Genomic DNA, 12488 nt, shown 5'->3' with positions numbered 1-12488 from the left:
TTGGCGGTGGGGAATCAATCATACCAATTTCGTTTAAAGTTCAAATTGCCTCTGGTTATCTCGCTATTGATCTCCTGCTCTTTCCTTCGATTGTCTGTAGGACTATTTCCGCAGTGTTCACCAAATACCCTACGTACGTATATCTTACTGCTAGGTCCTAGCAACTAGGACCTCTTTTTTGTTTCTTTCTATGCAATTTTGTTCATTTACTACACTAGTAAAAAACAACTCCTGTCATACAACATTAATGTGGGGGTCACTTCTTCTTTGCCAAGCTTGGCTTCACATTTGTTTTGAAAGTTTTCCACCAAAACATATCATGCCCAATATTATTCAAAGGTGAGTACTACGTGAAGGTGCTACTTTACACAGTTTGTGTGAACATTATTGGCTGATGGCCAAATGACAATATGCCCTGTGATTTGTTGATGCATAATTAAGATTAGATTATTAGAGAAGGTTTTTGCAAATGGCCTAGACCAGCGCACCCCAACCAGTGGGCCCCAATCATCGGCCTGTGGGCCATTTGGGACCAGGCTGGTTATCAGAGTCTGAAATAAGTTTTATTTTGAAAATCAGGTACATCTGCCATGTCTCTGTTCACAAGTCACACAACTCGTGTTGGGCTCATAATACGGTAGTGAAAAAAATACACCCACAAGCAAGAAGAAATGAGTAAGAGTATGAAATAAATGTCTTTAGAGAGCTTCAGAAAGGGTAAAGGCCACAATGATTAGACACAAGAAGAGCTTACCACTTCCAAGAAGAAGGAAGCGACATTCAAGCGACAACAATATCAGCAGTGCTACTTATAATATGGGTTTGCTGGCAGGTAATTCCCACACACCAAGCCCATCCATCCATCCATCCATCCATCCACCCATCCATCCATCTATCCATCCATCCATCCATCCATTTTCCATACCGCTTATCCTCACTAGGGTCGCGGGTGTGCCGGAGCCCATCCCAGCTATCTTTGGGTGAAAGGCGGGGTACATTCTGAACTGGTCCCCATCCAATTGCAGGGCACATATAAACAAACAACCATTCGCACTCACATTCACACCTACGGGCAATTTGGAGTCTTCAATTAACCTACGATGCACGTTTTTGGGATGTGGGAGGAAACCGGAGTACCCAGAGAAAACCAAGGAGAACATGCAAACTCCACACAGGTGAGATGGGATTTGAACCTCAGAACTGTAAGCCAGATGTGCTAACCAGTCATCCACCGTGCGACCCAACACCAAGCCCATTCAACATAATACTGTATGTATATGTATTGTAATTGCCAAAAACAATTCCATTTCCAACATCCTATCATTGTGAAGCAGGATTTTCTGCATTGACAGCAACCAAAACAAAATTACGTAGTAGACTGGACATAAGAAACACACACTGTTATTTTTTCCCATTACTCCAAGATAGGAGAGTGTCGTTAAAGAGAAACAAGCGCAGGGCCCGCACTAATTCATTACAACTACATTCAGCGTAATGGTGCGTTTATTCTTTAATAATGTCTTTCTATTTGTTTCTATGCAGGTCTGTCAAATATTGCGTTACATTAAGGGGGTCATTGGTGCAAAAAACGTTGGGGACCACTGGTCTTGTCTCTGCATTTCCCAAACAGCGCATGAAGCTTATTTATGGAACTTACGTTTCCCCCAACAAACAATAATTGGACTATTGATTGTACTAAGACTTATTCACCAGTCCACTTTAGAATCCTCAGAATACATTGTGGGGACAGCATCCTTTGAATGCAAGCTAGGGCATTGTTACAAATGGCCATCCTCTAAAAGAAAAAGCTAATTGACACCCACCAAAACTTGTAAATAAAATAATAAGAACCAGAAAAACAAGCAAATGCATCAGGGTTGAATATGCAAGTTTTCTGCTGGAAAGTCATATGGTCAGATCAGTCTGCACAAAGCATAACACAAAACATCAAGGATTTGTGATGATGCCTTTGTATTGTCCAATAATAGTTATATTGTATTATTAGTTTTGTAGAATATGTTTGTTCTATTTGCAACGTACTTAATATTCATGTGAATGTGTTACTAGAAATTAACCAAGGAATTTGCCTGAAATGTTGACACAAACATCGCTTAGTCTTTGCGAAAAAATATATTAAAACTAATAATAATACAATGAAAAGTGCTGCAGGCGAGCTCGCAAACATTCTCTGTTGCAGAGAAGAGAGATGCAGTGCTGATGCAGCTCTTTGGTGAAAGAGGGCTGGAGAATTTCAAATTTGAGAAGTATTTTAAATCAATGAAAACATGCTGCAAATAACTACAGTATATAAAAGGAATGTCATCAGGTAATATTTTTAATTTTGATTTTTTTATATTTTTAATCAGTTTGGTCTAATGACTTAACGCAAACTTGTGGTATGTTATTCTTGCATTTATTTTTTTCTGAAAAATAAACATTTTGCCCAATTTGCAGTATGTGTTCAATTTAAGAATAATGTTTTGTAGGTGCCTACATCTGGAAGAGCCACTTATTATGTTTCCTACAAAAGAGACCTCTTCATCCAAATTAAACTTCCTAAATATTCCTTACCAAAGGTAGGTTGGAGCAAATGTTGTAATTGTGTGATGGTTGAAAGGTGGAGTATGCGGTTTTCAAACTAATAACAAGATTTGAACGTAGCCTCACTTAACCCCCGGTCTCCGCCATCCTTGCGTCTCTGACCAAAGGAACGCCCCGAACTCACTAACGCTATTGTAGCGTGCACAGAACGCCAAAGCTGCTACATTGCTATACCATGACTTATTCATAATGGATTATTTCCAAACACAATAAGTTACTGGATTGATGTTGTATTTCTTGGAATGTACTATCAATTAAAAATATGAGAGGTGATCAGCTTACCTTTAGACTCTGTGAGAACGGTGACATTGATAGTGTGTTTTCCAAGCCCAACCCATGCAGCCGTTATACATGTTTACCCTTGATTTGAAGTAGAGAGCTGTCTCATTCCTTATTTTTAACTTTTGTTGCTAACCTGAGATAGTCTGGCCAAGAAAATATAATAGTCTCCATTTTGATCAAGGCTGTGCATGCATGTACAAATAATTGACAGACTATACGCCTCCTGTCTCTACAGTCTGATTGGCTGTTCTTGTCGCACCGTGTCCAGTTGTAAAATAATATAAAACATTTAATTAGAGGCATTAGATGGGACCAGAGAGGCATTATTTTTCAAAAGATCACTTTAATAATATTTTACTGTCAGGTTATACAGTTTTAACATCAATGACAATTTGTTTCCAACTGCAAACTCTACCTTTAATCATGTTCATGATGTACAGTATATCAATGCATAAACAGTTGTTAAATCAGTCATAGAATGTGACATGATCTCAATCTACATCACAACAATACACAACATGCCTATTTAAGATAATGTCACACAAACAAGTACAGTGGTACCTTGACTTACGAGTGCACCAAAATTGCCTTTTCCGAGTTAAGAGTCATCGCTCTGTCAGTTTTTTGTGTTGTGTTGCAAGCCAATATGTGTGTTATGAGCGAGCTTCAGATATATCCCGGTTAGAAGGCATCATTGAATGCCACAACATATTCCCAACAGCCCATTATTTAAGATGCGAGTAAATTGAGTTTTGAGTTCAGTCACAGAATGAATTGTAAGTCAAGGTACTGCTGTATATGCTTTCATGTTTTTATTGGACACGACGTGAAGAATGATTGTTGTTGTTGCTTTTGTTGAAGAATTGTTCACTTGCATGAGGCTGAAACAATTTAAAATATCTCTAAATGCCTTGAAATTCAAAAGTCGATGGTAAGATAAATTTTCTATAAATGGAGAAAGTTCAGCACTGTCACTACTCACTTAGGTGTGGCCGCAAGAGCATAGTGCAAAATGCTCAATGACATAAAGAAATGTCCAGGAGTGTCAGCCAAAGATTTAAAGAAATCTCTGTCACATGCCACAACATCTCTGTGAATAAATCACAATGAGTTAAACATGAAAGAAGAACGAATGTCATTGGAGTACAGCACAGAGGATATCAATGTGATCCCAAAAATCATAGCTACAAATTTTAAGTTTGTAAAAGAGCACCTCGATGTTCCACTGCGCTGCTGACAAAGTAATGTGTGGACAGATAGGAAAAAAGTGTGGAGAAAAAAAATCACAGCACACCACCCTCAAAACCTCATCCCAATTGTGAAGTATGGTGGAGGGGCGATCATGGTGTGTGACTGCTTGGTTAACTCAGGGCCTGGACTCATTGCTATCATGGACAGATAAATACATTTACAAATTAATCAAGACATTTTGCAGGAGAACTGCAGTGTTTAGATCCGGCGAGTTTGCTGCCCAGTCAAGCACTGTGATGGCATGGGTGTCAAACCAGGTTTTGGTGCTTCTGGCGGTATAGCAGGGGCCTGGTCCTGCTGGAAGATAAAGATATCCATACAGATCCTCAGCAGAAGGAATCATGAAGTCCTCTAAAACATTCTGGTAGACTGTTCCGGTGACCTTGGATTTAAGAAAGCAGAGTTTACCAACACTTGCACTGGACATTGCACCCCAAATCATGACTGACTGTGGATATTTCACACTGGACCTCAAGCAGCTTGGGCTCTGTTCTTCACCCGTCTTCCTCCAAACCCTTGGACCTTGATTCCTGCATGAAAGGCACAGTTTACTTTCATCCTTCATCACCTTGGACCACTGGTCAACAGTCCAGTCCTTCTTCTCCTTGGCCCAGTTGAGACGCTTCCTACGTTGGCTCAGGCTCAGAAGTGGCTTTACCTGAGGAACCCCACAGTTGTAGCCAATCTCCCGGATCCGTCTGAATGTGGTGGTTTTTGAAGCTGTGACTCATGCCTCATTCCACTCTTTCTGGATCTCTGTTAGATTCTTGAATCTTCTCCATTTGATAATCCGCTGAAGCCCAGTGTCATCTCTTTTGCTGGTGCATCTTCTCCTGCCACATTTTGTCCTTCCACACGACTTTCCATTGATATGCTTGGACACAGCACTCCTTAGCTATGAACATTTTTTGGCTTACCCATCCTGTGGAGGGTATCAATGCTGGTTTTCTGGCCAGTTGTCAAGTCTGCACTCTTCCCCATACTGAAACCAACTGAGAAATTTGAACCAAACTGAAACAATTTAATGAGATCTGAGGAAACCTGTGCAGGTACTTCGAACTTTAGTAGATGATTAGTGTGTGACACAAAGTTTAAAACATTCATGGCCTGCAAAATTTAGGCTGATTTCTTCACAGTATTCACATTTTTTTAACTCCTGATTTTGTGGGTTTTATGAGCTGGAAGCCCAAATTATGTAAAAATAAAAAATAAAAATACTTGAAATTGTTTAAATTGTAGGCCCTGAATCTATAATCGATGAAAGTTAAACTTTTTGAATGGAATTATGGAAATAAACAAACTTTTCCATGGTATTCTAATTTTTGGGAAAGTGTCTGCGTGTGTGTCTATACAGTGGGTACAGAAAGTATTCAGAACCCCTTACATTTTTCACTGTTTTTTTATATTGCAGCCATTTGCTAAAATAATTTACGTTCTTTTCTTCCACATTAATGTACACACAGCACCACATATTGACAGAATAAAACGGAATTGTTGAAATCTTTGGAGATTTATTAAAAAAGAAAAACTGAAATATCACACAGCCATAAGTATTCAGACCCTTTGCTCAGTATTTAGGAGAAACACCTTTTTGAGCTAATACAGCCATGAGTCTTCTTGGGAATGATGTTCCTCACACATGGATTTGGGGATCATCTGCCATTCCTCCTTGCAGATCCTCTCCAGTTCTGTCAGGTTGGATGGTGAACGTTAGTGAGCAGCCATTTTCAGGTCTTTCCAGAGATGCTCAATTGGGTTTAAGTCAGGGGTCTGGCTGGGCCATTCAAGAACAGTCATTGAGTTGTTCTGAAGCTACTCATTCGGTATTTTAGCTGTGTGCTCAAGGTCATTGTCTTTTTTGAAGGTGAACCTTCGGCCCAGTCTTAGGTTCTGAGCCCTCTGGAGAAGGTTTTCGTCCAGGATATCCCTGTACGCATTAATCTTTTCTTCGATTGCAACCAGTCTCCCTGTCTCTGCAGCTGAAAAACACCCCCACAGCATGATGCTGTCACCACCATGCTTCACTGTTGGGACTGTATTGGACAGGTGATGAGCAGTGACTGGTTTTCTCCACACATGTCACTTAGAATTAAGGCCAACAATTTCTATCTTGGTCTCATCAGACCAGAGAATCTTATTTCTCACTATCTTGGAGTCCTTCAGGTGTTTTTTTTTTTTAGCAAACTCCATGCGGGCTTTCATGTCTCTTGCACTTGAGGAGAGGCTTCCGTCGGGCTACTCTGCCATAAAGCCCCGACTGGTGGAGGGCTGCAGTGATAGTTGACTTTCTAGAACTTTCTCCCATCTGCTGACTGCATCTCTGGAGCTCAGCCACAGTGAACTTTGGGTTCTTCTTTACCTCTCTCACCAAGGCTCTTCTCCCCTGATTGCTCAGTTTGGCCAGAGGGCCAGCTCCAGGAAGGGATCTGATCGTCCCAAACGTCTTCCATTTCAGGATTATGGAGGCCACTGTGCTCTTAGTAACCTTAAGTGCAGCAGAATTTTTTTTTTGTAACCATGGCCAGATCTGTGACTTGCCACAATCTCTGAGCTCTTCAGGCAGTTCCTTTGACCTCATGATTCTTATTTGCTCTGACATGCACTGTGAGCTGTAAGGTCTTATATAGACAGGAATGCGGCTTTCCTAATCAAGTCAAATCAGTATAATCAAACACAGCTGGACTCCAATGAAGGTGAAGAACCATCTTAAGGATGACCAGACGAAATGGACAGCACCCGAGTTAAATATATGAGTGTCACAGCAAAGGGTCTGAATACTTATGGCTGTGTGATATTTCAGTTTTTCTTTTTTAATAAATCAAACGGAAAAATTTCCCCCTTAAATTTTTCACTCTTTGTTATATTGCAGCCATTTGTTAAAATCATTTAAGTTCATTTTTTTCCTCATTAATGTACACACAGCACCCCATATTGACAGAAATATATATATATATATATATATATATATATATATATATATATATATATATATATATATATATATATATATATATATATATAAGAATGCTGGCACTAAAATGAAATTCTTGAAGCGTTTCTCCAATGCTAATTTCAGATATTTGAACTGGACTGTTCTTTGAAAATGATACTTCTTATTGCATCAAAAGTTGCTATACAGCACAAACTACAGTATACTGTGCAATTACTCATTAACTCTCTGTAGTCACAGCACATCATTGATCTCATGTCCCGCAGGGTCAGCATGCTCTAATCTCACTTCTCTCTCCCCTGCAGTCATAACTAATCTCAATTTATCCCTGCTCCCTGATAGGATTTACACATTGTCAGCACAGATGAAAAGCAGGTATTTGCGGCAGTGCAAGAGTGGAACCAAAATGACACCTATAACCTCTACCTGTCTGACACTAGAGGAATCTACTTCACCTTGTCCATGGAAAATGTCAAGACCACTAAAGGCATAGGAGGCAACCAGATGCTGGATTTGTATGAGGTAGGCTTCCAATCAAATTGGTAATAAATGTAAAGAAAGATCACTGATTGAATCTATGGGAAGTTACAGCGACTATCTGCACATGACCATTAAAATTACTGGAAAGGTTAAACAACTGCAATTTTTAATACAACCGTTTACTTTTAGTGTTGATGAAATATATGTATACTGAACCATTGCTGTTTAATTGTTCTTTACAGGACCCACCAACTTTACACATCAATATTTGCTCTCTGATCATTGTTAGTGAGTAAAAAATGGTTTATCTTTTGAGTAATGGAGCAGATGGATTTCCCACTATTCGAAATTCCAAATGTGTACCAATCCTGGCTCAATACAGTACAGTATACCTGTACAGAGAACACTTGGTTTTCGTGATCAATCTGTTCCAATTAATCCATTCCAGACCCGCCCCTCCCCGCCCCAAAAAAGGGTGTCCATGTGCACTGACCACCAGGACACCCTGGGCCACAGTTCGATGATTGACTTTGTGGTGGTGTCATCGGACTTGCGGCAGCATGTCTTAGACACTCGGGTGAAGAGAGGGGAGCTGTCAATTTCTGTCAAATTCTTTGCAGAATATAAAACAAACACACCCAATCCCAGACATGAAAATAATTATCGAACCACTGTTCTATAGTGTACAATTATTTAAGAATATAAAAAAATAATGGATGAAAAAATTATTGTTTCTCATGCTGCTGTTCTAGACATTCTTATTTCTTATTATATTCTTATTCTTATTCTCTGCTGTGCAGTTTGAACTGTGAAGTGCACTGTTTTTGGGTTTGCACTGTAAAGTTTGTAGTACGCATGCTTTTTGTCTTTGTCTGGTTCCATTTGCTTTTGCGTCAGCGTGATGAAAATTTGTTGTCATGTTTGTTGTATTTCCACCGATGTAGTTGAGCATTGTGTGACACTTGCCACAAACCTTTGTACTTTTGTCCGTGAAGTGCTTTCCATCAGTGTCATACTTAATACGATAGATCTGAAGGATGGTGGTGGAGCTTAGATTTCAGGTACATTTCAGACATTATTCATGTTGCAACAGCTAGCTTCTTCTGTAGCTTCTGTCTCAGCAGCTTGGTCGGAATGAATGTGGGTGTGACAGTTTAGTGGATCTGTGCTCCACAATGAGTAGTCAAGCACAGATCCTCAACGTCAGAAATTCCATCCATCCATCCATTTTCTGAGCCGCTTCTCCTCACTAGGGTCGCGGGCGTGCTGGAGCCTATCCCAGCTGTCATCGGGCAGGAGGCGGGGTACACCCTGAACCGGTTGCCAGCCAATCGCAGGGCACATAGAAACAAACAACCATTCGCACTCACAGTCATGCCTAGGGGCAATTTAGAGTCTCCAATTAATGCATGTTTTTGGGATGTGGGAGGAAACCGGAGTGCCCGGAGAAAACCCACGCAGGCACGGGGAGAACATGCAAACTCCACACAGGCGGGGACGGGGATTGAACCCCCCACCTCAGAACTGTGAGGCTGACGCTCTAACCAGTCGGCCACCGTGCCGCTACGTCAGAAATTGATAAAGTAAATATAAAATTGCATATTGTTCGATACAGTTGTCCTCAGTTTGATATGCCAGAGTTGTATACTGTATAAAAATATATGTATAAACATAGATAGTTTTTACACTTGCAACTATGTGAGTCCAAGAATGCTTATGTCTGGAACAATGAGTCCCAGCCCTGGAACAATGAGTCTCTGCATCTTATCATAATGGAAAACAGATACAATAATCATCCAAGATATCACGGTTCTTGCTCCGTAGTCCCGCTATATTGCAGTTTTTTTTCCAGTTGTTACTCTATTTTTATAGTGTTTGTACAATATTTTTGTGTTATCCACTGCTCTTGTGTTTAGGCCTGCCCTGCGATTGGCTGGCGACCAGTTCAGGGTGTCCCCCGCCTCTCGCCCAAAGATAGCTGGGATAGGCTCCAGCACACCCGCGACCCTAGTGAGGATAAGCGGTACAGAAAATGAATGGATGGATGGTGTTTTGGCATGTCAAAATAGCAAATTACATGTTACATTACATACATGTTTACCCTTGATTTGAAGTAGAGAGCTGTCTCATTCCTTATTTTTAACTTTTGCTGCTAACCTGAGATAGTCTGGCCAAGAAAATATAATAGTCTCCATTTTGATCAAGGCTGTGCATGCATGTACAAATAATTGACAGACTATACGCCTCCTGTCTCTACAGTCTGATTGGCTGTTCTTGTCGCACCGTGTCCAGTTGTAAAATAATATAAAACATTTAATTAGAGGCATTAGATGGGACCAGAGAGGCATTATTTTTCAAAAGATCACTTTAATAATATTTTACTGTCAGGTTATACAGTTTTAACATCAATGACAATTTGTTTCCAACTGCAAACTCTACCTTTAATCATGTTCATGATGTACAGTATATCAATGCATAAACAGTTGTTAAATCAGTCATAGAATGTGACATGATCTCAATCTACATCACAACAATACACAACATGCCTATTTAAGATAATGTCACACAAACAAGTACAGTGGTACCTTGACTTACGAGTGCACCAAAATTGCCTTTTCCGAGTTAAGAGTCATCGCTCTGTCAGTTTTTTGTGTTGGTTTGCAAGCCAATATGTGTGTTATGAGCGAGCTTCAGATATATCACTGTTAGAAGGCATCATTGAATGCCACAACATATTCCCAACAGCCCATTATTTAAGATGCGAGTAAATTGAGTTTTGAGTTCAGTCACAGAATGAATTGTAAGTCAAGGTACTGCTGTATATGCTTTCATGTTTTTATTGGACACGACGTGAAGAATGATTGTTGTTGTTGCTTTTGTTGAAGAATTGTTCACTTGCATGAGGCTGAAACAATTTAAAATACCTTTGTACTTTTGTCCGTGAAGTGCTTTCCATCAGTGTCATACTTAATACGATAGATCTGAAGGATGGTGGTGGAGCTTAGATTTCAGGTACATTTCAGACATTATTCATGTTCCAACAGCTAGCTTCTTCTGTAGCTTCTGTCTCAGCAGCTTGGTCTGAATGAATGTGGGTGTGACAGTTTAGTGGATCTGTGCTCCACAATGAGTAGTCAAGCACAGATCCTCAACGTCAGAAATTGATAAAGTAAATATAAAATTGCATATTGTTCGATACAGTTGTCCTCAGTTTGATATGCCAGAGTTGTATACTGTATTAAAATATATGTATAAACATAGATAATTTTTACACTTGCAACTATGTGAGTCCAAGAATGCTTATGTCTGGAACAATGAGTCCCAGCCCTGGAACAATGAGTCCCTGCATCTTATCATAATGGAAAACAGATACAATAATCATCCAAGATATCACGGTTCTTGCTTCGTAGTCCCGCTATATTGCAGTTTTTTTCCAGTTGTTACTCTATTTTTATAGTGTTTGTACAATATTTTTGTGTTATCCACTGCTCTTGTGTTTAGGCCTGCCCTGCGATTGGCTGGCGACCAGTTCAGGGTGTCCCCCGCCTCTCGCCCAAAGATAGCTGGGATAGGCTCCAGCACACCCGCGACCCTAGTGAGGATAAGCGGTACAGAAAATGAATGGATGGATGGTGTTTTGGCATGTCAAAATAGCAAATTTTTAGGACGATATATTTTCCCCAAAACTATCATGATAAACGATAGTATTGTTGATATCTTTTTATGCCTCGTTATAGAATAATAGAAGATAATAATTCAACTACAATCTTTTGTGAGAAAAATTAACTTTTCATTCTAAAGAATACCTAACATTGGCATTGTAATGTAGAACAACCAATGAAATATCTTAGATAAAAAAATTAAATAAAACAGACTCAGGCTCTGTTTACAAAAGTTACACTTAAACAAATATTAAATATTTACATCATTGTCATAGACACTTTAAATAGGTTTTAAAAAGTCTTGTAAATTTGACACACCAGAGAGGAGTGTTTTAATAAAGTCGGCCAAATTTGAATGAATTTAAAACGAACAAACAAACAAAAAATCAACATGCATGTAAAATTAGGGCCGCCGTCGAGATCCATTACTGTCAATCAAATACATTCGCTGTCAACTACTGGCTCAATATTGACGTGTGCCGCTGTGGTTATGTCATGGGTGTGTGTTCCGGGTTTTGTCTTCCCCCCTGTTTCACACACACCTGCTCCTGTGAGCATCTTCACCACCTGTGCCTCGTTCACCCTAATTACCTATTGTATTTAACCTCGTGTCTCATTCCCTCTCGTTGCCAGTTTGTTGTACCTTGTCGTCGCGTTGCAGCATTCCTTGTTTCCACGTCACAGACTCACAGTAAGATTTGACCCCGTTCGGTTTATCGACCTCGCCTCTTGGCCTCATGTTTTTGGATACTGTTGACTTTCTTGGATTGCCTGCCTGTGTGCCGACCTATGCCCGTCTATTAAACCTCTCTTTTTGGAAACATTTGTTTTGGAGTCGTGCATTTTTGGGTCCTATCCTCTGTTCCGTTCATGACAGGTTAGGGTTAAAAAAAACAGTTAACTTTCCTGTGTGCGTGTTATGTGGGGAACAGACACAACTCAGAGTAAGGCGCTGACATTTTTAATGACGTCGTAGTCGAGCAAGCGGTTAAGCTCTTTCGCTTGCGAGCTCATTAGCTCGTGGGCTAGCGAACATTATAAAGTTAGCGTTCCCTTAAGTGTCCCTGTTGTGTGCATCTATGGAGCCGCGATCCAGGTGTTATCACAACAATAAAAATGTCTCGTGTCCATTTTATTTATTGAACAATAACCTGCAATACTCTGCCTCTGATTGGCTAGCATCTGATGTTTGGACTCATACTTTTGGTGGATTACTCCCTTGATTCGCTGTGCGTGGTCGCACTTCAGCAACATAAGGCGGG

General features: G+C 40.1%; 1 protein-coding gene across 1 annotated transcript in view; it reads left to right on the top strand.

Annotated features, from left to right (window-relative positions):
- sorcs3a (sortilin related VPS10 domain containing receptor 3a) overlaps window positions 1–12488 on the top strand; it is a 326424-nt gene that overhangs the window by 239832 nt on the left and 74104 nt on the right. The window contains exons 8-9 of the mRNA XM_061772129.1: window positions 2487–2576; window positions 7427–7606. Coding sequence (XP_061628113.1) covers window positions 2487–2576; window positions 7427–7606 — 270 coding nt within the window. The remainder of the gene's footprint in view (window positions 1–2486; window positions 2577–7426; window positions 7607–12488) is intronic.

This window comes from Phyllopteryx taeniolatus, chromosome 4, assembly GCF_024500385.1.
Source record: "Phyllopteryx taeniolatus isolate TA_2022b chromosome 4, UOR_Ptae_1.2, whole genome shotgun sequence".
In the NCBI taxonomy this organism is placed as follows: Eukaryota; Metazoa; Chordata; class Actinopteri; order Syngnathiformes; family Syngnathidae; genus Phyllopteryx; species Phyllopteryx taeniolatus.
Note: the sequence above shows the minus strand (reverse complement) of the source record. Positions and strands in the feature narration are given on the sequence as shown.